Below are 22,294 nucleotides of genomic sequence, written 5' to 3'. Positions count from 1 at the left end.
TGGAGAACTGCAATAAGTTAGTGGAGGGATGCAGTCTTTTAGTGGAGTAGTACAGTAAGTTAGTGGAATGGTGCAGTAAGTTAGTGGAGTGGTGCAGTAAGTTAGTGGAATGGTGCAGTAAGTTAGTGTAGTGGTGCAGTAAGTTATTGGAGAACTGCAATAAGTTAGTGGAGGGATGCAGTCTTTTAGTGGAGTAGTACAGTAAGTTAGTGGAGTGGTGCAGTAAGTTAGTGGAGTGGTGCAGTAAGTTAGTGGAGTGGTGGTGCAGTAAGTTAGTGGAGTGGTGCAGTAAGTTAGTGGAGGGATGCAGTCTTTTAGTGGAGTAGTACAGTAAGTTAGTGGAGTGGTGCAGTAAGTTAGTGGAGTAGTACAGTAAGTTAGTGGAGTGGTACAGTAAGTTAGTGGAGTAGTACAGTAAGTTAGTGGAGGGATGCAGTCTTTAAGTGGAGTAGTACAGTAAGTTAGTGGAGTGGTGCAGTAAGTTAGTGGAGTGGTGCAGTAATTTAGTGGAGTAGTACAGTAAGTTATTGGAGTGGTACAGTAAGTTAGTGGAGTGGTGCAGTAAGTTAGAGGAGTGGTGGTGCAGTAAGTTAGTGGAGTGGTGGTGCAGTAAGTTAGTGTAGTGGTGCAGTAAGTTAGTGTAGTGGTGCAGTAAGTTAGTGGAGTGGTGCAGTAAGTTAGTGGAGTGGTACAGTAAGTTAGTGGAGTGGTGCAGTAAGTTAGTGGAGTGGTACAGTAAGTTAGTGGAGTGGTGCAGTAAGTTAGTGGAGTGGTGCAGTAAGTTAGTGGAGTGGTGCAGTAAGTTAGTGGAGTGGTGCAGTAAGTTAGTGGAGTGGTGCAGTAAGTTAGTGGAGTGGTGCAGTAAGTTAGTGGAGTGGTGCAGTAAGTTAGTGGAGTGGTGGTGCTGTAAGTTAGTGGAGTGGTGCAGTAAGTTAGTGGAGTGGTGCAGTAAGTTAGTGGAGTGGTGCAGTAAGTTAGTGGAGTGGTGGTGCAGTAAGTTAGTGGAGTGGTGCAGTAAGTTAGTGGAGTGGTGCAGTAAGTTAGTGGAGTGGTGCAGTAAGTTAGTGGAGTGGTACAGTAAGTTAGTGGAGTAGTACAGTAAGTTAGTGGAGTAGTACAGTAAGTTAGTGGAGTGGTGCAGTAAGTTAGTGGAGTGGTGCAGTAAGTTAGTGGAGTGGTGGTGCAGTAAGTTAGTGTAGTGGTGCAGTAAGTTAGTGGAGTGGTGCAGTAAGTTACTGGAGGGGTGCAGTAAGTTAGTGGAGGGGTGCAGTAAGTTAGTGGAGTGGTGCAGTAAGTTAGTGGAGTGGTACAGTAAGTTAGTGGAGTAGTACAGTAAGTTAGTGGAGTGGTGCAGTAAGTTAGTGGAGTGGTGCAGTAAGTTAGTGGAGTAGTACAGTAAGTTAGTGGAGTGGTGCAGTAAGTTAGTGGAGTGGTGCAGTAAGTTAGTGGAGTGGTACAGTACATTATTAAGTGGAACTGTGCTTTGAAGTGATGTAAGTTACCGGAGTTAGCCGAAGCCATTTGCAAGCCAGAGCTTCTTCTGGTGTCAAGAGTGGAATGAATTTTTTAGCATCTTGCCTGAGAAAGAAAAAGAAAGAAAAAAATCGAACTTTGGTCATTAATATTTAGGTTCAATCTAGTAGATAGAAACTATGGGAAATGAAAGAAAAAAGAAAGTTGCATGCATAAACAACAGTTCAGTTGAAGTACAGTGTAGTGGAAAATGAAAACCTGCCAAAGTTTTAGTCCTTTTAGAAGTAATTGATACAAAAATAAAATGATGGATTTGCCTTAGCAGAGGGTAAAAGTGACGGAGGAATTTAGTTGGCACTATTAAAACTAGATGGATCCTTAAGGTTTAGGGTTCAATTCTGCTGAAGGATATATCGATGAAGACTGAACTGTTTATAATTAGACTGTAGTTTGTAGTTAATAGTTAATTTGGGGTCCATAAAGAATGACACAATATTTGTATCATTTTTTGATAGCGTCCTCCTAGCCAGACACTTCGTATCAATCCTACTACTTACTTAGGTTTTTGAGATTGGCCGCTCTCATCATCATGTTGTTTAAAATACTGCGCTTGTATTTCTGCCATTAATTTTAAAGCTTTCATGTCATCTTTCTAAAGAATACAAGAACATTTTTTTTTTCATATCAGCAAGTTAGTGCATATTTCATTAACAAGTCAGTGACAGGATGCACATTTTATGAACAAGTCAGTGGCAGAGTGCACATTTAATTAACAAGTCAGTGATAGAGTGCACATTTCAAAAACAAGTTAGTAATAGAGTGCACATTTCAATAACAGGTTAGTGACAGAGTGCACATGTCATTAACAATTCAGAGATAGTGTGCACATTTAAATAAATAAAAAGTCAGCGATAGGATGCGCATTTCAATAACAAGTGAGTGACAGAGTGCACATTTAAATAACAAGTCAGTGATAGAGTGCACATTTCAAAAACAAGTTAGTGACAGAGTGCACATTTAAAATAAGTCAGTGACAAGAGTGTACATTTTAACAAGTCTATAAAGTACTAAGCCATAAAAAAGAAATATTGTATAGTGTATACCTCAACAAAGATTAAAGCTACTTGACTACTTGAACGCTAATGCCTTTTAGGATAAATACACAATGTTTAGCTATATTTCTTTCTTCAACGAACAAACCGGCTACATTATTCAAAACCAAAGGTTTTCAATGGATTACATTCTTCCACCTTCCTTTCTAAACTTTAACGGGATCTGGGGTAACCACGAGCGCCAAGCGTTTTCTGAGCATCTCCAAGGCACTAGTTCTCCAAGTCCAAAGATCGCAGGACCAAACTAAAGTTTAGATATGGTGCGACGGACAGAGACTGAAATGTGAGAGAGACATTCGAGCAGTGGAGCGTGAATGTGAATCATGAACTGAATCGTCGTCAGATCAAGACCAATCTTTAAAGAAGGCCTGAACGCTGACCTGCAACGTCACAACCTGTGGGCAGTTTAGATCATTGCAACGTCTGTGTTGAGACGTTCCATAACGACTGGCCTCGGTCAGGTCATCCTCATGTTTAGCAAGACTTTGTTCATGAGGTAGCCATGGTCAACAGAACAATGGTGTTACTCAGGAAACATTAGACAGTTCTTGCGCATGTTAATGGGGAATTATACACTACGATTGTTGAAGATGTATTGTAATGTCTTCTTTCAAGAACAATTTGAATAAAATGTGTTGCAGAAGCCTCTCAAAAACTTAAATAAATGAGAAAATAAATAAAATAACGTAGAAGATGAAAAATCGTCATTTTATTAAGTAATTTCCTTTTTTAATTTTTTTAAACACATATAATGCATTTAATATTCAAATATGCCTTTATAACTACACAAGGCAAATACAACACAATGATCACCCCTTCAAAAACTAAGAAAAGAGACCCCGCCTCCGTAGCACCCTCTCTTGTCACACCATTTGGATTCTAAATATTTGAAACTACAATAGTCTAAAACAAAAATTGAAAGACATATTTCTAGTACATTCCAAACACATATCTTCACACTAGTTCAGATCTAACACATTACTTCCAAACATTGAATACTTACATCAGTGTTGGATTTCCGGCGGTACTATTGGTTTTAGATAACCGACAAGAAGAAACAAAAATAATTAGTGTGAAAGATTTTTAAAATTTTATTTTAAGAAGTAAAAAAACACCAAATAGTTTTAAAGACTTCCTGTAGTACAAGTAACGTAGAAAGTAAATAAGCCGGTCTATGGCCAGGTCATCGGTGAAAGAAATTCCTCAATGATGTAGCCTAGAGACCTGGTCACGTCTGCCCTACTGTCTCGTCTCTAACACACACACAGTGTGGTCGCTCTCTTCCTGCCCATCCACTTCTACACCCCCCTCCCATTGAACAAGGAACACAACTCTAATTCAAATACTATTAATAGTAACAATAGTAACATTAATGAAACTCTGTTCAAGAAGAGCTTCACTTACTGCGTCATCAGGAGCAGCTCCGGCGTCAGCTGAAACATACAAAGCAAGAAATCACCAATGTTTAGTTGACATTTGACGTTTATCTAAAGTCAGAAACTAGAAAAAGAACATTTTCAGCTAGACTCGAACATCTATTGTGTGAATTCTTTGAGAAAACACGCCGGGTGACATGGGTATATAGGCAAATAACAAAATACTATTTAGCTCAAAAACAGTTCAAGGCTTCCTAATACTTTGCTTGGAACAATGATCTATATATTGATATCATAAAATCTCATCATCAAAGTAAGTTCAATCCCAAAATTTTCTAAGAAAAAGGTTAAAAGAGATCGTAATAAAACAGTGACAGAATCATAAGCACGATCAGTGAAATAGTGTGAATTCAGACAGGTCAGTGAAATAGTGTGGTCCAGACAGGTCAGTGAATATTGTGTTTCAGACAGGTCAGTGAAATATTGTGCTCCAGACAGGTCAGTGAAATAATTTTCGCGGTCCAGACAGGTCAGTGAAATATTGTGACTTCAGACAGGTCAGTGAAATAGTGTGTGTGTTTCAGACAGGTCAGTGAAATATTGTGTATTCAGACAGGAACAGTAGCACTCGAGTCAGTGGCTGTAGTAAGCAATGTACTCGGTGGATGTAGCATTTGTTTAACACAATGTCGTTATCATGATAAGACAGTGACACTACCATGTGATAAGACAGTGATAGTATCATGCAGGTCTAAAACAGTGACAGTACCATGTGTTAAAACAATGACAGTACCGTGTGTTAAGACAATGGGAGTACTATGTGTTTAAAAAAATGACAGTACCGTGTGTTAAAACAATGACAGTACCACGTGTTAAAACAATGACAGTACCATGTGTTAAAACAATGACAGTACCGTGTGTTACAGTTGTACTTCTATGTATTTAGTCCATGTCAACCTAAAGTAGGTCACTTACCTGCACCAACTGAAATTTGTTTCCTATCAGGTCGTTCATCTGTTTTCGTCCTGTCGATCAGAAAATGGTTTCAAAACATTTTTTTAACTAGTTTTCATTTCTATCAAAAATAAAAATAACAGCACACGCTGACATCTTTGAATTGTTCTCGTTAGACTCTTCAGTGCTTAGACAAATGTCTATTTTAGGATGTTATCAGTGACGTGTTAAAAACAACAACAACTCGGATAGACGGTAATAAAAGATTGAATTGACTCTTCTAATATACAGACCTGGCTTGTTTGCTGGTCCCCGCAGGTTTTAGAGCAGTACTAGAAGTGGTGGCAGTGGATTCTGGGAGCATGACATCAGATCTACATTGATCAGGGTACGGTGTCAGTGTGTTTAGACACACAGAGAGAAATCTCATATTTTGATGTCACTGTCAAATGACATGTATGTATGTCAGTATCTATGTACTTACCGAAGTATTCGTCCCATGCCAGGTATTCTGAAATGTTGATAATTTATTCATCAGAAGATAATGCTTAGAATATAGACATCACATAAGTACACACTTTTTTCATTCTAACACTTTTTATATCTGTTGTATATATCTCTCTGTCTCTCTGTCTCTCTCTCTGTCTCTCTGTCTGTCTGTCTGTCTCTCTCTCTCTCTCTCTCTCAAACACACAGCATACAGGAAAACATTTTGATTGAATAGATTAAATTTGTTCATCATGGTAAGATAAGATTTCAATTGCCAATGACATTCAATGTATACCTGACTCTAAATCACTGATTTCCCTAACTCACTGATATCTGACTATCTGTTATCCCTAAGTGATAACTCTGACTCACTAACAACTCTGACGCACTGACAACTCTAGCTAACTGACAACCGATTCACTAACTCTGGCTCACTGACAAATGACATTAAAAAAAAAGGCAAACGAATCAATTATAAAGAACCACCAAGGGGGCTGCTATAACCAACTTGGAGGAATCTATTATTTCTATGTACACAAGATTTAAAATAGTTCAATTAATATAATAGAAAAGTCATTTGTTAAACGGCAAGAATTTGTTTGCTGTTTCTATTTTGTTTGTTTGTTCATTCATGACTACTGTAACATTAGCAAGTGGCACACTTACGTGATATAACTCATACGCGGACCTCTCGTCCTGAAAACAAAAATATGAAACAAGACTGAAACTGGTCTTCTCTAGTTAGAGACATCTGCTGTCATTCTGTTCAAGTATTTCATAGTTTGTAAAGATGTAACACAGGTTAAGTAGCAATAAGAAAAAATTGATACTGAAAAACTGATACCATTTAAATTTAAATTTAAACTCTACTTCAGATGACCTTGTAAAATGTTTTGTAAAATGTTTTACATGTTTTGGATGTTCCTTCAGAGTTGAAGATAGTTTACTTCCTAGTCCAAACCTCCCGCAGGACGACGGGGGATGGGAGCGGGCAGGGTTTGAACCCGGGACCATCGATAAATCCAAACGACAGTCCAGCGCGCAAACCACAAGACCAGGCAACCTTAAAGACTACTTCGTTAACAAGATCTTCATTAATTAGCTTTTTTTATTGTTAGTGCTAGAGTTACTTTACATAGTGCTAGTGTTACTTTACATAGTGCCAGTGTTACTTTACATAGTGCTAGTGTTACTTTACATAGTGCTAGTGTTACTTTACATAGTGCTAGTGTTACTTTACATAGTGCTAGTGTTACTTTACATAGTGCTAGTGTTACTTTACATAGTGCTAGTGTTACTTTACATAGTGCCAGTGTTACTTTACATAGTGCTAGTGTTACTTTACATAGTGCTAGTGTTACTTTACATAGTGCCAGTGTTACTTTACATAGTGCTAGTGTTACTTTACATAGTGCTAGTGTTACTTTACATTACGTACGCATAGTTCATTGTTTAGTGTTCTACTGGAAGGACCAAGCGTACGTCTGCTCTGAAGTATTTCTTTGAGTTTAAGTTTTGAGTTTTCGACTATTTCTTTCTTTTTAAACAGGACAAGCTCAAGTCATGCAACTCCTTCATTTTTATGTAAAATCAGAGGCGGCCTAAGCAGTGGGGCCCCCTGGGAGTGTGCCTTTTGTGAGACCGACAGGATTCGTAAGTGCAATTATATTTTTATATACCTACCACAACGCTCACGGGCTGGTCTCCCTCTAGCATGGTAAAAAAATATACGTACAACCTTCTGCAGGTACCATTACTATTGAATTTACAGTTGATGAGATTTCTTTTTCCAGAAAATTCCACCACGCCAGTTTAAAGTGGAATACTGCGGTACATTGCCACTACTATTAGCATCACGAGCTGGCGATTACTAAAGGTTCTTTCTATCGCGGGGAATTTTAGGCTACGGGTCCTGACGCGGTTGTCCAACTCGCCACCCCTAAATACGTGTCTGTGTAACTCTAAATCCATAAGTGTACCTCATATGTAGCTTTTACTTTTTATGGTCGACTATCTTCTAACAGACTTACTTGGAACTGTCCAATACTGAAACTGTCCCGACATTTTCAGTTGGCCTTTTGGCTGCACGCCTGGAGTATACAGGAACTTGGGTAAGCAACGGAGGGGGGAAGGCGTAAATAAAATATGTTAGAACACTGGAGAGTACAACACGTTACTATGGTCTGAATAGACGCATACATACTCACATTCACACACACACACACACACATACACACAGATGACGAGAGTGACTTCACTCATCTAAATTACCATTGTTGTCTTTGTTGTTCATACTTCAAAAGGGAGGGGGGATAAGTGTGTGAGAACAAACCAGATTCAAAGAAATATTGTAATATGATTTACATACAAAGGACCTTTGTTCTGGACATGCCTGACGATATGCGCTTGGGGCTGTGGTTACACTTACTTACAATGAGCTTCAGTTCCAGCCTTGGATGTTTTCATCAACAGGACTGGGAAGTAATGCATTGGGGAAAGTTCGAAACTAACAAAATAAATACACGAATACACACGTCTTCATTCGTCCACTAAGACAAAAATAAATACACACGTCTTCATTCGTCCACTAAGACAAAAATAAATACACACGTCTTCATTCGTCCACTAAGACACAAATAAATACACACGTCTTCATTCGTCCACTAAGACACAAATAAATACACACGTCTTAATTCGTCCACTAAGATAAAAATAAATACACACGTCTTCATTCGTCCACTAAGACACAAATAAATACACACGTCTTCATTCGTCCACTAAGACACAAATAAATACACACGTCTTCATCCGTCCACTAAGACAAAAATAAATACACACGTCTTCATTCGTCCACTAAGACACAAATAAATACACACGTCTTCATTCGTCCACTAAGACACAAATAAATACACACGTCTTCATTCGTCCACTAAGACAAAAATAAATACACACGTCTTCATTCGTCCACTAAGACAAAAATAAATACACACGTCTTCATTCGTCCACTAAGACAAAAATAAATACACATGTCTTCATTCGTCCACTAAGACAAAAATAAATACACATGTCTTCATTCGTCCACTAAGACACAAATAAATACACACGTCTTCATTCGTCCACTAAGACACAAATAAATACACACGTCTTCATTCGTCCACTAAGACAAAAATAAATACACACGTCTTCATTCGTCCACTAAGACACAAATAAATACACACGTCTTCATTCGTCCACTAAGACACAAATAAATACACACGTCTTCATTCGTCCACTAAGACACAAATAAATACACACGTCTTCATTCGTCCACTAAGACAAAAATAAATACACACGTCTTCATTCGTCCACTAAGACAAAAATAAATACACATGTCTTCATTCGTCCACTAAGACAAAAATAAATACACATGTCTTCATTCGTCCACTAAGACACAATCAAATACACATGTCTTCATTCGTCCACTAAGACAAAAATAAATACACATGTCTTCATTCGTCCACTAAGACACAATCAAATACACATGTCTTCATTCGTCCACTAAGACAAAAATAAATACACATGTCTTCATTCCTCCACTAAGACAAAAATAAATACACATGTCTTCATTCGTCCACTAAGACAAAAATAAATACGCACGTCTTCATTCGTCCACTAAGACAAAAATAAATACGCACGTCTTCATTCGTCCACTAAGACACAATCAAATACACATGTCTTCATTCGTCCACTAAGACACAATCAAATACACACGTCTTCATTCGTCCACTAAGACACAATCAAATACACACGTCTTCATTCGTCCACTAAGACAAAAATAAATACACATGTCTTCATTTGTCCACTAAGACAAAAATAAATACACATGTCTTCATTTGTCCACTAAGACAAAAATTCTAAACTATATTTTGTATTTTTATTAAGATTTTTGTTCCCTTAAATTTAGTAGTCTAAAACAGCGTTGTCCAACTTTTTTAGCCGCCTGTAAACGGCCAGCATGAGCTCAAAAATCGTTCAGTCCAATGGAACCTCACCTAAGCAGCTTCATGTTACACTGCGGCTAGAAGTATGAAGGGGCTGTACCACGTCACGAGCAGGATAAGATAGTTTGGGCCTATGTTATAGTCTCAAAATGTAACGGGCTCTCAGAGTGACTCCTATCATGATACATATGAACAAAGCAAAACGTCTACTTACGTATTAACATTGGAACCCACACCAAGCAAAGAATCTTTACGACGGAGGCTACTTTTGGCCAACTGCAAACATAAAATCAAATAATTATCAATTTCACTTGAACTAATAATGTGCAGCTAATAGATTTGTGTTCTTCCTAAGATATAATTTATTAATGACAACATAACAAACTGAAGTGGAAAGCCAAAATGCATACAAATAATGTCTTCTATATTGGCACAGAAAGAATTTACCAAGGATTGGAAGATATAACACAGAAAAAAAAATTAAAGGCGATACCATACATTTAAAACTACAAGTAACCCAACGTTAGAAGGTTGTGGTGTCATATAGAAACTGTTGGTCAAGTCGTCAATATATCACACATGTAAAGACATATAGAGTCAGTCACACATTCAGACACTCAGACAGTGACACTCGTACATTGATACACACACAGAGAGACGCTAGTGGTCATCTGTATGACCCCGACGCTTACTTCGGCATTATTGGTCAGGTCGTCCAGATACCAGCCAGAGCGTTGCCCAAAGCTAATCTCGCGAGGCAGAGCGTTGTTGTTCATGTGATGTAGGTACTTCCGGTGTTTCTTGGAGTCCATCATTGACTTGAGCGTTGTCATGCAGATGTCAGTGATTCTGAAACAAGGCTCAATGTTACACTCGACCCACTTATAAACCGTGTACCCACTTTATCATCATTTATGGTTAAGAACGAGAGAGTGAAATTGTTGATTTTAGCGTGATAAATTATTTGGGATCAAGAGAGAGAGAGAGAGAGAGAGAGAGGCTGAATGGGATGGAAGGAAAGGGGGAGGCAATGTGAGGAAGAAGATGAAGAGAGGACAAAGTGCGTGAGAAAGACTAAGGGAGATAATGTGCAGGAGGGATACATTAATCCTACATTCAGAACAGGCCAGACACTACAAAATTAAAATGAAGTTAAAACTCGAGTAATTTACTACTTGTATCGACTCGAAATTCACCAGAAGGCAAATCTAAAATGATCAGAATTAATGAACGAACCAAAACATTGTTTTATTAGAACTACACTTTGGCTTTTTTCAGAAACAAGGGAAAAGGTTTAAACAATTTGGAATGTATCAACTCCACACCGTAATAATGATGTTCATCCAATATTCAACATACTAATACAAGATAGCAACTTAAACTGTCTCAAAAGTGTTGTTGTATTTTTTATGCCAAATTCCTAAACACAGGGAATAGTTGAAAGATTTCATAGCCATTATCTTCTAGTTTACTAGTCAAACGAAGTTCATAATGGCTATTTGTAAATAAAGGAATTGAGTCACATTGAGAAGAAATATTTTTCTGCTGAAGAGTATTTACAGTACTACCCGTAAAGAAATGAAAAGATCAGGTTTTGGATTAAGGCTCGAGGTTTGGTCACACAAAGCATAAGCAGGACAAATATTAGTAATAGAAATAAAAGTATTTTTTTCGCCATCTTTGTTTTCTAAAGACCTACAAGAACATTGACTGACCTATCCATATCAGATATTTCTTCCAGAACAGTCGTGTTGACACCTTTCTTGACCTCCTTGTGAAGATCGAACACCATTTTCCTCTTCAAATCCTTGTGCTTACATGTGCCTGACAGCTTGCTGGTTGTTTTTAAACAGCTGGGTCCACCAATGTCTGTCTCCATCATCTGATAACCTGGCACTCTGGGACACACACGATAACTTAAATAGCTTAAATAATTCATTTATACGCTTAATATTACACTAAAGTACACAAACGACTTAATAAGCGAGGCCAAGACTAGACGCTGGGTACATCAGACTCTTTAACAGCACACTCTCACTTTACAGAGGGTCAATACAATTATAATATGAGCTTTCATGCCAAGCGGAAGAAGTATAAGTTCTAACAACAAATACATGCACATAAACAAAATGTCAGCAATAACATCTAAACATTAATATTAATAATAATATTATCAAGTATTATTATATTATTAACTAATTCAGTTTCTTCTTTTAAACTCAGTGTAGATATTTCACTGCAATAATGGGGATATAAATATTTATTTTATTAACGGTATATTAACAGGCTGTATCACTAATTAATTTCTAATTAGGTTTTAAAGTCAAGATTAAATGATTTGTAAATTAATTTTTAAGTATTGAATGTTGCATAAATGAGTGTGTTTTTCATTTGACTGTGTGGGTGATTTAGATAAATAGTCCTAATTATTATAATCGGCCTTATTGACGACATATTTAGTATCGTCCCTGCTAAAAAAAAAAAAAGATGACCAGGTTCTTGCTAAAACAATCGCTCTAAACTATTGGGACGAGCTCAATTTTCAAAAATTGACTGGAAACAGTAGAAGACTGAGATAGATGGTATGAAGTTGCAAAAGCATCAGCAATGATACCCAGCGAAAGCTCAAGGGTGTTAAGGGCTAGACTAAGGGAGTAACCCTGCTCTAAACTAAGCTATAGACGTGGACTGAAGGTATTTACTTGGAAGTGTAGATTGTATTCCAGTTCTGAATAGTGTTGAGACGTTTGAAATACATTTTACTGGTCAGTTGGTGGTAGGATGGGTCTCGTGACAGTCTGGGCGAAGTTGTCACAGTCCTGGACAGTAGAACGTGAAAAGAGGTTTGAAATGGTGTCACAGTATAGACCTACAATTCTCCTTTTGTTTCGGCTTTAATTTCATCCATAAGAATGAAATCTTAACCAACTGCATTATTTTACTTTGAAAGGCAATAAACTCAATAAACATATCTAGGCCTAAGCCTTTTACTATGTGTACGAGACGTTTTGGCTCAGTCGTTTTGGCGTGAGTCGCTTTTACACAAGAAGTTGTGACGATAATTTATAAAACACAAAACTTTTTATACTAAACATTATTTTTCACTGTACTGTACTAAGTATATATGTAGTAGACATTCTCTCCGCCTCAAAATGTTGTAATAACTATTTCCTATTGCGAACTATTGATGGCTGCCTGGGCGTGTGGAATGTGCTCAGGGTTGTCGGCTCGGCGGTCCTGGGTTAGAAACCTGCCCGCCGGCTTTTCCCGCCATCCCGTGGGAGGTTTGGGCTAGGATGTAATAATATTCAATTCTGATGAAACATCCGAAACAAAGTTACAAATGTATGAATGGTTCGATTCCTACCATGATGCCTCCACCACCCCCCATAAATTATTGATCAGGTTTTTGAAACACACAGCATGACATGCATCAGTTTTCTCTTTTGTTTAGTTAGAGATACCGTACATTAAAAAAAACATTTTCGTGTGAACAAAAAGTTCTATCGATTGTTTCATTTTGTTGTTGGACAATATCAAAACACACACACATATTAATGTTAGTGATAAGCCTATGCAAATAATTACACAACAAACTTCATTCCAAAATCTAATTGACAAAGTAACCTTTGTTCTTTACATACATTATACACTTGAATACAAAAACACATGCCAGATATAGATAAGTAACATTCAGTCAAACACATAATAAAATGAATCCAGATAAAGCGGCTAAAGTATTTAAAGCCAAAATGCCCAGCGCCAAAACGCCCTTTATCTACTCCCAGTTTTATTACCAATTTTCTATTTTCCGTACTAATAAAGGTTTTTGAAACTATATGAAAATATTCTAGTTTATCTGGTATTATAGTGTTCATAACAGAGGTACGCGCTTAATAAGTACTGTATAGTAACTTAGTAGTTTAGCAGTTTATTTCTTCAGAGTTTACACTGATCTATTGAAACTAATCATTGGAATGTATGCTTTTTAACTTTGTTCATCTAATCTATTCTGATATGGGTATGAAGAAAAGTATTACATTAGTGATACATGCCTGTTAATCAACTGGATATATAAACTAATTCCGAAACTGTTCTTAAAGACAAAACATTTACATCTAATTGTAGTCCAACCAAACGGGTAAAAAACAACTACATTTTAATGCTGAGGATAATGTTCAAAGAGGAATTAGAAATATCTTCACCACATACTATCAAAGGTTTGTATAGTCATATTTGTTTTAGATACTGCGCCACCACAATGTCACACAATGAATCGTACACAGAATGTCTAGAGAAGTTGAAACTTTGTGATGGGATGAAATATGTTCCCAGTTGGCAAATATAGAGGAGACGTTTAAAAAAGGTGGTGTTGGTTTCAGTGTTGTGAAGACTCAGTTGATAGCTACACGGACACAAGTTTACTGTTGGCTTACCTTGGACTGTCATGAACTGGACATCGTGAAAGAGAGCCCTGGAAAGAAGACACTTGTTACAATGAAAAGTGAAGACTAAAGCAGACAACTGAACCAGCCATTTTCATTAATAAATAATTGGCACAATACATGATCTTCTTAGATGGGGCCTTTTTAAATCTGTTCTTTCGTTAGGGCTACAACAAATATTGAAAACACTCTAATCTTAAATGGAATTCTTTTATGAATTAATTACCAATCAATTATTCGTCTAATTTTGTTTGGTCATGTTGTAAAGTCCGTTGGCATTGAAAAAACAAAGGACGGATTCGACCATATAAACATTTGTCAAAACTCATTACAATTAGAAAGAAAACATGAAGGTGGGCTTAGTTTCAAAAGTCCAAAGCTCAACCCAGACAATGTAATGGACTACTATATATATAATTCCCCTACTACACTGGCGGATCAAGGGGGGGGCGGTAGGGGCGATCGCCCCCCCCCCCCCACTCGGCCGATCCCCCCCGAAGGGGGGGCGGACGAACTTTAGTATAGGATTCACACAATTTGTATACGAATTTATTACTTATGTTTAAAATATATACTAATTATTTATATTTCAACCTATTTTTAGATTATTTCGCCCCCCCCTCTAATATGTTGGCCGATTTGGTGGGGTCGGGAGGGGGCGATGGTATCAATCCCGCCCCCCTACACTTTCGAGTGGGGGGGCGGTCCAATTTATTGGTAGAAATCACAGCCTGCTAACAAATCAATTAAATATCTATATCCTTGTAACTTGTTATTGATATTTTAACCGATCTTTATATTATGTCGTTCCCTGTTTGCCGATTGGTGGGGGGGGGGGGGACGAATACCTCTTCTGCCCTTCCCACCTAAACCCTTTGAGTGGGGGGGGGCGGTCCGTTTTTATGGAGAAATCATAGTTTGTGAACAAAATTAGTTGAATTAATATATACATTTTATATTATGTTTCTCCCTTTCTGGTATTTTGGCCGATTCGGTGGGGTGAGGGGGGGGGCGATTGCATGTACTGCCCTCCCCACTCTAGTCCTGAGTGCTGGGGGGGCGATCCTATTTTTGTGGAGAATCATAGTTTGTGAATAAAATTAGTTGAATATCTATATAATATAAACTACGTATTGATATGTGACCCATTGTATATATGTCTTACCACACTCTAATCTCAAATTGTATCATTAGTAAATTTAAATGAAAAAGGGTTGTACCAGGTGGGAGGGGCGATACATGCAATCGCATTTCCCCCATCGGACAAATCAATACTTTTTCTTTTTGTATTATAGTTAAGAAATTACAAAATTAAAAAAATCTGTCACTAATATAATTTATATATACTATAAATGAAATTCTTATATCGAGTCGCCCCATACCTATTCTTTAATGCCAAATGCAATCTTTAGCAGAAATTAGTAAAGGAGCGAGGATTAATCGTTTTCACTCCCGCCATTCCCATTTCCAGACAGAGTTTTTGTAATTTCACATGAAGTTATCATAAGTATTTTAAGAAAGACTTTGCATTGGAAAAGTTAGAATTCAAACGAAATTTTTCAGTATAAGAGTCATGATTGAGATGAGTTCTAAACTCAAATAACGTTTTTATAGTCACCTTTTCCCAACCTTTTCAATCTGATATTTTTCTAGCTAAATAAATTTGGGACTATAACTCACAATTTATACTAGAGTTTTCTTGAAAAATATTTATCGAATAAGTATTTTTTCGGCAGCGATCCTCAAAACAAAAATCTAAATACGTGGGGTATCCTATCTTTTCAAGGAACAAATCGGTTTTATTTGCAATGTATTATGGGCCTATAAATTCAAATTAGAATATTTTTCAAGTACAACATTATTCGAAAGGTCGTTTTTTAATAGTATGAATAATGAGCTTCAGGTCAGGAGAATGCGTTTCTGCAGTGAAGAATGCAAGAAAACGCTTTTGGCGTCGGGGCTTCGCCCCGAACTTCATTTATGGGTAATGAGTTGTGGATGTCAGGAGAACGCGTTTCTGCAAAGAAGAATGCAAGAAAACGCTTTTGGCGTCGGGGCTTCGCCCCTAACTTCATTTATGGGTAATGAGTTGTAGATATCAGGAGAATGCGTTTCTGCAGAGAAGAATGCAACAAAACGCTTTTGGCGTCGGGGCTTCGCCCCGTACTACATTGTGAAGAATGAGCTGTACTTGTCAGGAGAATGCGTATCTGCAGTCAAAAAAGCAAGAAAACGCTTATGGGGTCGGGGCTTCGGCCCGAACTCCATTGATGAATAATGAGCTGTACTTGTCAGGAGAATGCGTTTCTGCAGTTAAAAAAGCAAGTAAACGCTTATGGCGTCGGGGCTTCGCCCCGAACTTCACCAGAGAACCTTATAGCGCTGCCCCAGTTGTTTTGTTTTTCGCCGAAGGTTGAGAAATGCTGCTTTTTTTATTCTCATATTTATATATATATATATATATATATATATATATATATATATATATATACATATATACGTGTGTGTGTGCGCGCGCGTGTGTGTGTGTGTGTGCACGTTTATGCGTAGGGTTAGGGTTTACTGGGCGTTAGGGTTAGGGTTTGGAAAAAAATCGCCCCCCCCCCCCACTCCAAAGTTCTGGATCCGCTAGTGCCCTACTACCACTGGTCACAAAGTGTGGGCTGAGCGTTTAGGTATATCGCGTTGTTTCCAATTTATTTCTTAAACATTGTCACTTGGGCACCAAGCAGGCCATGCTTTATGATGCCTGTCACTTGGGCACCAAGCAGGCCATGCTTTATGATGCCTGTCACTTGGGCACCAAGCAGGCCATGCTTTATGATGCCTGTCACTTGGGCACCAAGCAGGCCATGCTTTATGATGCCTGTCACTTGGGCACCAAGCAGGCCATGCTTTATGATGCCTGTCACTTGGGCACCAAGCAGGCCATGCTTTATGATGCCTGTCACTTGGGCACCCAAGCAGGCCATGCTTTATGATGCCTGTCACTTGGGCACCAAGCAGGCCATGCTTTATGATGCCTGTCACTTGGGCACCAAGCAGGCCATGCTTTATGATGCCTGTCACTTGGGCACCAAGCAGGCCATGCTTTATGATGCCTGTCACTTGGGCACCAAGCAGGCCATGCTTTATGATGCCTGTCACTTGGGCACCAAGCAGGCCATGCTTTATGATGCCTGTCCCTTGGGCACCAAGCAGGCCATGCTTTATGATGCCTGTCACTTGGGCACCAAGCAGGCCATGCTTTATGATGCCTGTCACTTGGGCACCAAGCAGGCCATGCTTTATGATGCCTGTCTCTTGGGCACCAAGCAGGCCATGCATAATAATGTTTGTCAGTAGGGTACCAAGAAGGCCATGTTTTACGAGGCCTGATCACTGCCACGCTAGTACATAGCATCTCATATTCGTTATATAACTCTAAAGCTTTAATGTAAATAATGACCTCCTCAATCCTACTTACATCCAAGCCAAATTCAGATCTGTGGTAGTGGCTGCCGTAGAGAGAAGTAGTGTCTCTGGGCAAGGATTTAGTTCTGGAATTTCAAAGACATTTAGATATTATATATACTATAGAACTATGTATACTATAGAACTATGTATACTATAGAACTATATATACTATAGAACTATGTATACTATAGAACTATATATACTATAGAACTATGTATACTATAGAACTATGTATATGTATACTATAGAACTATATATACTAGAACTATATATACTCTAGAACTATGTATACTATAGAACTATGTATACTCTAGAACTATGTATACTCTAGAACTATGTATACTATAGAACTATGTATACTCTAGAACTATGTATACTCTAGAACTATGTATACTCTAGAACTATGTATACTCTAGAACCCATTCTCATATTTTGTACGATTCAACAATAAAAAAAAAAGACTAGTTCTTTTCAAGTTGTGCTGATCTTTTAATTCTCTAACTTGAGGGTTGAAGCTCAAATCCCATGGATTTATTTCAAGTTCAAAGACCAGGTCTATATATTTTTGGAGCTAATCAAAGTATTCTTTATGCTGGCAGACCAGAACGCTTGTTAACTGTCATACATTCACTCTGTAGGTGCACACTTCGTCCCCCTTTATAAACTACAAGATGGATCAAGACAAACTATTGGAATCCTACTGTGTGTATCAGTCCATTGACAAATATACAAATATAGTTCAAATACTTTTAAAAAATAAGACAACCCTATTTAAGTAGGTGGTGACTGTTCTGTAAGAGCGAATATTTTACTCGCTAATAACTAATGAATGTTAGATTTTTAAAAAATGGAACATATTTTACCCCGCACCCATTCCCCGTAACAACGAAAACAAAATCCCGGTTAAGCGACTTTATTCATCTAATTAGTGTACATAAGATTCAAATGACTAAAAGTCTCTAGAACCAGAATGACAAGACTGGGCGAGTACATCTATTTATTCTTCTAACTCTCTAATGACTAGAGTCTAAATGCTGGGAAAAAAACCCGCCGAGATTTTCAAGACTAAAATCAATTTTAGAAGATTTAGAAAACTATAACGATCAAAGTAAAGGTTTTTATCAGTGTGGCCATTGAGCTTGTGATATTTTTCCCAAAGATATAAACATTGCTATCTAATTTCCAGGAAAATCGTTAGAGCCGTTTTCGAGAACCGTGTCCATCCCGTTTTTAAAATATTTTCTGAGCCGATGAATTCGCAAGCTGAATAGAGGAATTGTAAAAAAAAAAAAACATTCCAATTTATCTCCCTTTTTTATGGCTATCAATACGTTTAGTTTCTTAAAAGTAAAACAAATGACCCCCTCAATGGACTCTGTTTGTCATTATTAGTATCTGGGGTTGATACGCTACTGACTTCACAGTTATTTTACAGTTTAGTCTCATTTACCAATGATTAGCTTACCTGGTTTCTGGAGTCCTTGGTGAGATCATTGACTCAGGGGAGGTATGCCTCTTTAGCATAAAACTTTTGCTCATGTTGGCTGAGTCTGAAAAGGCGGCTACTGAAGTGAAGGGAAAGTTTGGCTGCAAAGATTCCGGCGGGAAGAGGGTGCAAACTGCCTGAAGGGAGGAATGGTCGAGGGAGCAGAGGTGGTGAGCTTATTTCCGGCGGTGGTGTAAGTCTGATGTCATCAGTGACATTCGTAATGTCAAGAGGCTAAGGTCCAAGAAATAGAGAATGAAGATCCTAGTCGGTGGACTAATGCATCTCCAAAGTGAAGCTGAAATGTAATAGACGTCTTTAGTCAAAAGCAAGTTGTTTCCCTTTTATCTACAGTTGTTTTTTTTTTTTTGTTGTTTTTGTTTAACTTTCTGTAAAGGAAACTTGTTGTGTACTAAATCAAAGAACATAATCTTTCAAACAATTGCTGGCATTTGCGGTTGCTGGTAGTAGGCCTAATTTATTGGTTAGAGATTAGATCTAGCACCCAACTCACCAGATGTGGCTGCAACTTTCAAGGTGGTGTCTACCAAACAGGTTTTTAAGCTCCTACAACCATTATAGCAACGGCGACACTGACCATTAGTAGGATTACAGTGGACTATGTTGAAGTAGAGTGGAGCACTTCGGATCCCCATCTCTCCCCCCTATCCTTTTCAAAGTGAGCTCAGTGAAGAATGAAAGATCAGATTTGGACAGTCTCTATTTCCCTCCCTAGACTTGTATAGAAAGTCATTCACAGTGGTGTCATATGTCACATCAAGAGACAAGCGTTGTCGATACTTCCTTTCATTTGTCTCCTCGTCTAGCCGTCGAGACAAAATTAAAAGTAAATCTGGAATTTACTCTAGATTTAGATCAAGGTCAGATGTGTTGTCAGTTGGTTTCCAAAGCAGTCTTTTACAAATATTTTCTATTTGCTTAAACATTTTTGCTTCGACATTATCATCTCTATCTTTTCACCTTTTGCGTTCATTAAAGAAGTGCACTTTCTTCATAATCATTAAATTTGTAATCCAGATCTCGAGTATAGGTCTTTTCTAATTCTATCCACAGCTCATTTAAAATGTTAACTAGAGACGACACTCCAGAGCGCATAACACACAAATAGGCAGCCATCAAGTGTTATGTTTTACTCTTGAAATTATATCAAAATAATATAATAGACTAATTAACATTGCGATTGCACTATAGATTACAAATTCAAATTGAGAATTCCTATAGCCCCTGGCCTAACTGCCTAAGTCTATTTAAATATAAAAATACAAAACGTTATTGAAATCCACGTTTGCATACCTTCGTTCAGTTTTACACATAAAATATTGAGATCTAGATCTAAATATGCAATCAGTTTTGGGCCGAATCGTATCATGACGTATGGTAATGCCCAGGCCGATTTCGACACCCAGTTCGCCCCTGCCTCTAGCTGAATGCTAGATTTAGAATCTAGTAGATCTAGAAATTTGTAGCTGTTGCGGTAGTAGGCCGAGATCGCTAGTGGGACTTTAGCTCATCTAGAGTCTAGTAAATGTATAATGATATAATTTAAAATAGTAAAAAAAATTAAATCTTTCAGTTCCCTATATAGATCTAATAACCTGTAAAATCAAAATAATCTAATAATCTAGATACTAGATCTTCCAATCTCATGGACATGTCGAGGACAAAGGACGAACGAGGACTTACATGGATAGATAATTAGATCTAGACTCTACTTAAGTTAAGTACTTAGATTTAGATTCTAGTTAACTTACTTACTTAGACTTAGAAGGCTTAGGCTTAGGTCAGGAGACGGGTGTTGCCCAAAAATGCAGCGTAGGATACAGAGCAAACAACTTAAGAGCTACACATATCACTACACTATGATTACCTTGACAGACTGTTCTGAGAGGCCTTGATCGGTAAACATTTACCGAATCAACTGCCTATGAAAAAGCTTTCAACAAAGCAAAGGGGACACCACCGCCATGTTGAAATTCTGCTACTCTTTCAGGATGCCTTGATGACGTCCTTGTTGAATTTTGACGTCATTTCGAGTATGCCGGGATTTCGATTCCACTTCCTCTTCTTCTTTTTCGAATGTAATTTTTTTGGTGTATAGAAAGTAACGTTTTGATTCATGGTGCGAAACTTAATCTGTGTATTTCTTACGTTCACAATGATAGCTTTTTGTCAAAAGCCAAAAGTAACAAAATAATTAAAAGCCATTCTGTGGTACTTTACGTCTCAAGAGACGATCTTTTCCCTTTGCAACTTCTTGTGTGACTAAAGAGGCTAATCCTTGATACACACCAGCGGTCGCAGGTTGGGCATCAGGCGCCGTTGCATTTTCCTAAGACGTTATAGTATTTAGATTAGTACATAAAGCTAAGGGGTTAGGGGCCATATATTCCTTTTACTCGACCTAAGTGGGAAGGAAGGAGGAAACACCACTGCTGACTCTTTCACAACAGCACGCTTTATTATTCCATCGCCTCTGCTGATCTTTCATGGATTTTTTTTTAGTATTGTTTGGGCAAGGCCTTTTTGATCTTTCTCGTGTGATTAGACATTATTAAAGCATTTGAGCTTACTACCACCCGGGCAATGCTTCTCAGCCTAATCGTGGCGCTCGGTTGGAAACGGTCGTTAGAGAAGAAGATCGATTGGGAATCAAAACAGAACCCCCTATTGGGGTGCCTATGGACCAAGACAATTGCATTGGCCGCTGGTGGGGATGGAAGAAAGAACCAACAGACATGTCACTATCTACACACCGTTCTTCTATATGTCGTTTTTTTTTTAGGGCTGACACCTGCACGGCTGATGTGGTGCAGAAAATGAATATGGGAGAGTTTCCCGGTGTGCTTGACCTTTGGCCTCGCTACTAACCCGTGCATAATAGGAATGTAAAAATGTATATATGCCAGACAAAATTTGTTTAAATAGGTCTAGAGTTCCAAGAGTCTTAGAAAAATGACAAAGAAGAATAAAAAGAAGAACTAGATAGTAACGAACCTTTTTTTAATGCCAATTATTGACTGACATTTAAAAAAACGTCTTTGATGTTACGTTTTCTTTAGTTTTCGTAGTCTTCCAGCCTCCGCAGTGTCACTTCCAGCCTCTCCAGTGTCACTTCCAGCCTCTCCAGTGTCACTTCCAGCCCTTCCAGTGTCACTTCCAGCCTCCCCAGTGTCACTTCCAGCCTCCCCAGTGTCACTTCCAGCCTCCCCAGTGTCACTTCCAGCCTCCCCAGTGTCACTTCCAGCCTCCCCAGTGTCACTTCCAGCCTCCCCAGTGTCACTTCCAGCCTCTCCAGTGTCTCTTCCAGCCTCCCCAGTGTCACTTCCAGCCTCTCCAGTGTCACTTCCAGCCTCCCCAGTGTCACTTCCAGCCTCCCCAGTGTCACTTCCAGCCTCTCCAGTGTCACTTCCAGCCTCCCCAGTGTCACTTCCAGCCTCCCCAGTGTCACTTCCAGCCTCCCAGTGTCACTTCCAGCCTCCCCAGTGTCACTTCCAGCCTCCCC

General features: G+C 38.4%; 1 protein-coding gene across 10 annotated transcripts in view; it reads right to left on the bottom strand.

Annotated features, from left to right (window-relative positions):
• The window catches only part of LOC106069276 (uncharacterized), a 29,505-nt gene extending 8,669 nt beyond the window's left edge, over nucleotides 1-20,836 (bottom strand). For 4 of the 10 annotated variants that reach the window (XR_008778979.1, XR_008778978.1, XM_056036034.1 and 1 more), the window contains exons 1-17: nucleotides 20,660-20,835; nucleotides 18,751-19,069; nucleotides 17,296-17,368; nucleotides 13,821-13,858; nucleotides 12,087-12,203; nucleotides 11,100-11,282; nucleotides 10,077-10,233; nucleotides 9,599-9,660; nucleotides 7,435-7,560; nucleotides 6,071-6,100; nucleotides 5,400-5,426; nucleotides 5,209-5,289; nucleotides 4,937-4,986; nucleotides 3,990-4,018; nucleotides 3,589-3,612; nucleotides 2,031-2,125; nucleotides 1,503-1,578 (exon numbers count right to left, since the gene is read on the bottom strand). Coding sequence is in view for 8 of the 10 variants with exons in the window: in XM_056036034.1 (XP_055892009.1) it covers nucleotides 1,503-1,578; nucleotides 2,031-2,125; nucleotides 3,589-3,612; nucleotides 3,990-4,018; nucleotides 4,937-4,986; nucleotides 5,209-5,289; nucleotides 5,400-5,426; nucleotides 6,071-6,100; nucleotides 7,435-7,560; nucleotides 9,599-9,660; nucleotides 10,077-10,233; nucleotides 11,100-11,282; nucleotides 12,087-12,203; nucleotides 13,821-13,858; nucleotides 17,296-17,368; nucleotides 18,751-18,824 (1,242 nt within the window). In the remaining 2 variants the exon portion in view is untranslated. Of the gene's footprint in view, nucleotides 1-1,502; nucleotides 1,579-2,030; nucleotides 2,126-3,588; nucleotides 3,613-3,989; nucleotides 4,019-4,936; nucleotides 4,987-5,208; nucleotides 5,290-5,399; nucleotides 5,427-6,070; nucleotides 6,101-7,434; nucleotides 7,561-9,598; nucleotides 9,661-10,076; nucleotides 10,234-11,099; nucleotides 11,283-12,086; nucleotides 12,204-13,820; nucleotides 13,859-17,295; nucleotides 17,369-18,750; nucleotides 19,070-20,659 lie in introns of all 10 variants that reach the window. The other 6 variants (XM_056036038.1, XM_056036037.1, XM_056036039.1 and 3 more) reach the window with 6 other exon arrangements.
• Nucleotides 20,837-22,294: the final 1,458 nt, after the last annotated feature.

Source organism: Biomphalaria glabrata, chromosome 7, assembly GCF_947242115.1.
Source record: "Biomphalaria glabrata chromosome 7, xgBioGlab47.1, whole genome shotgun sequence".
NCBI lineage: Eukaryota > Metazoa > Mollusca > Gastropoda > Planorbidae > Biomphalaria > Biomphalaria glabrata.
The sequence above is the reverse complement of the archived record's forward strand: the minus strand, read 5'-3'. Positions and strand labels throughout refer to the sequence as shown.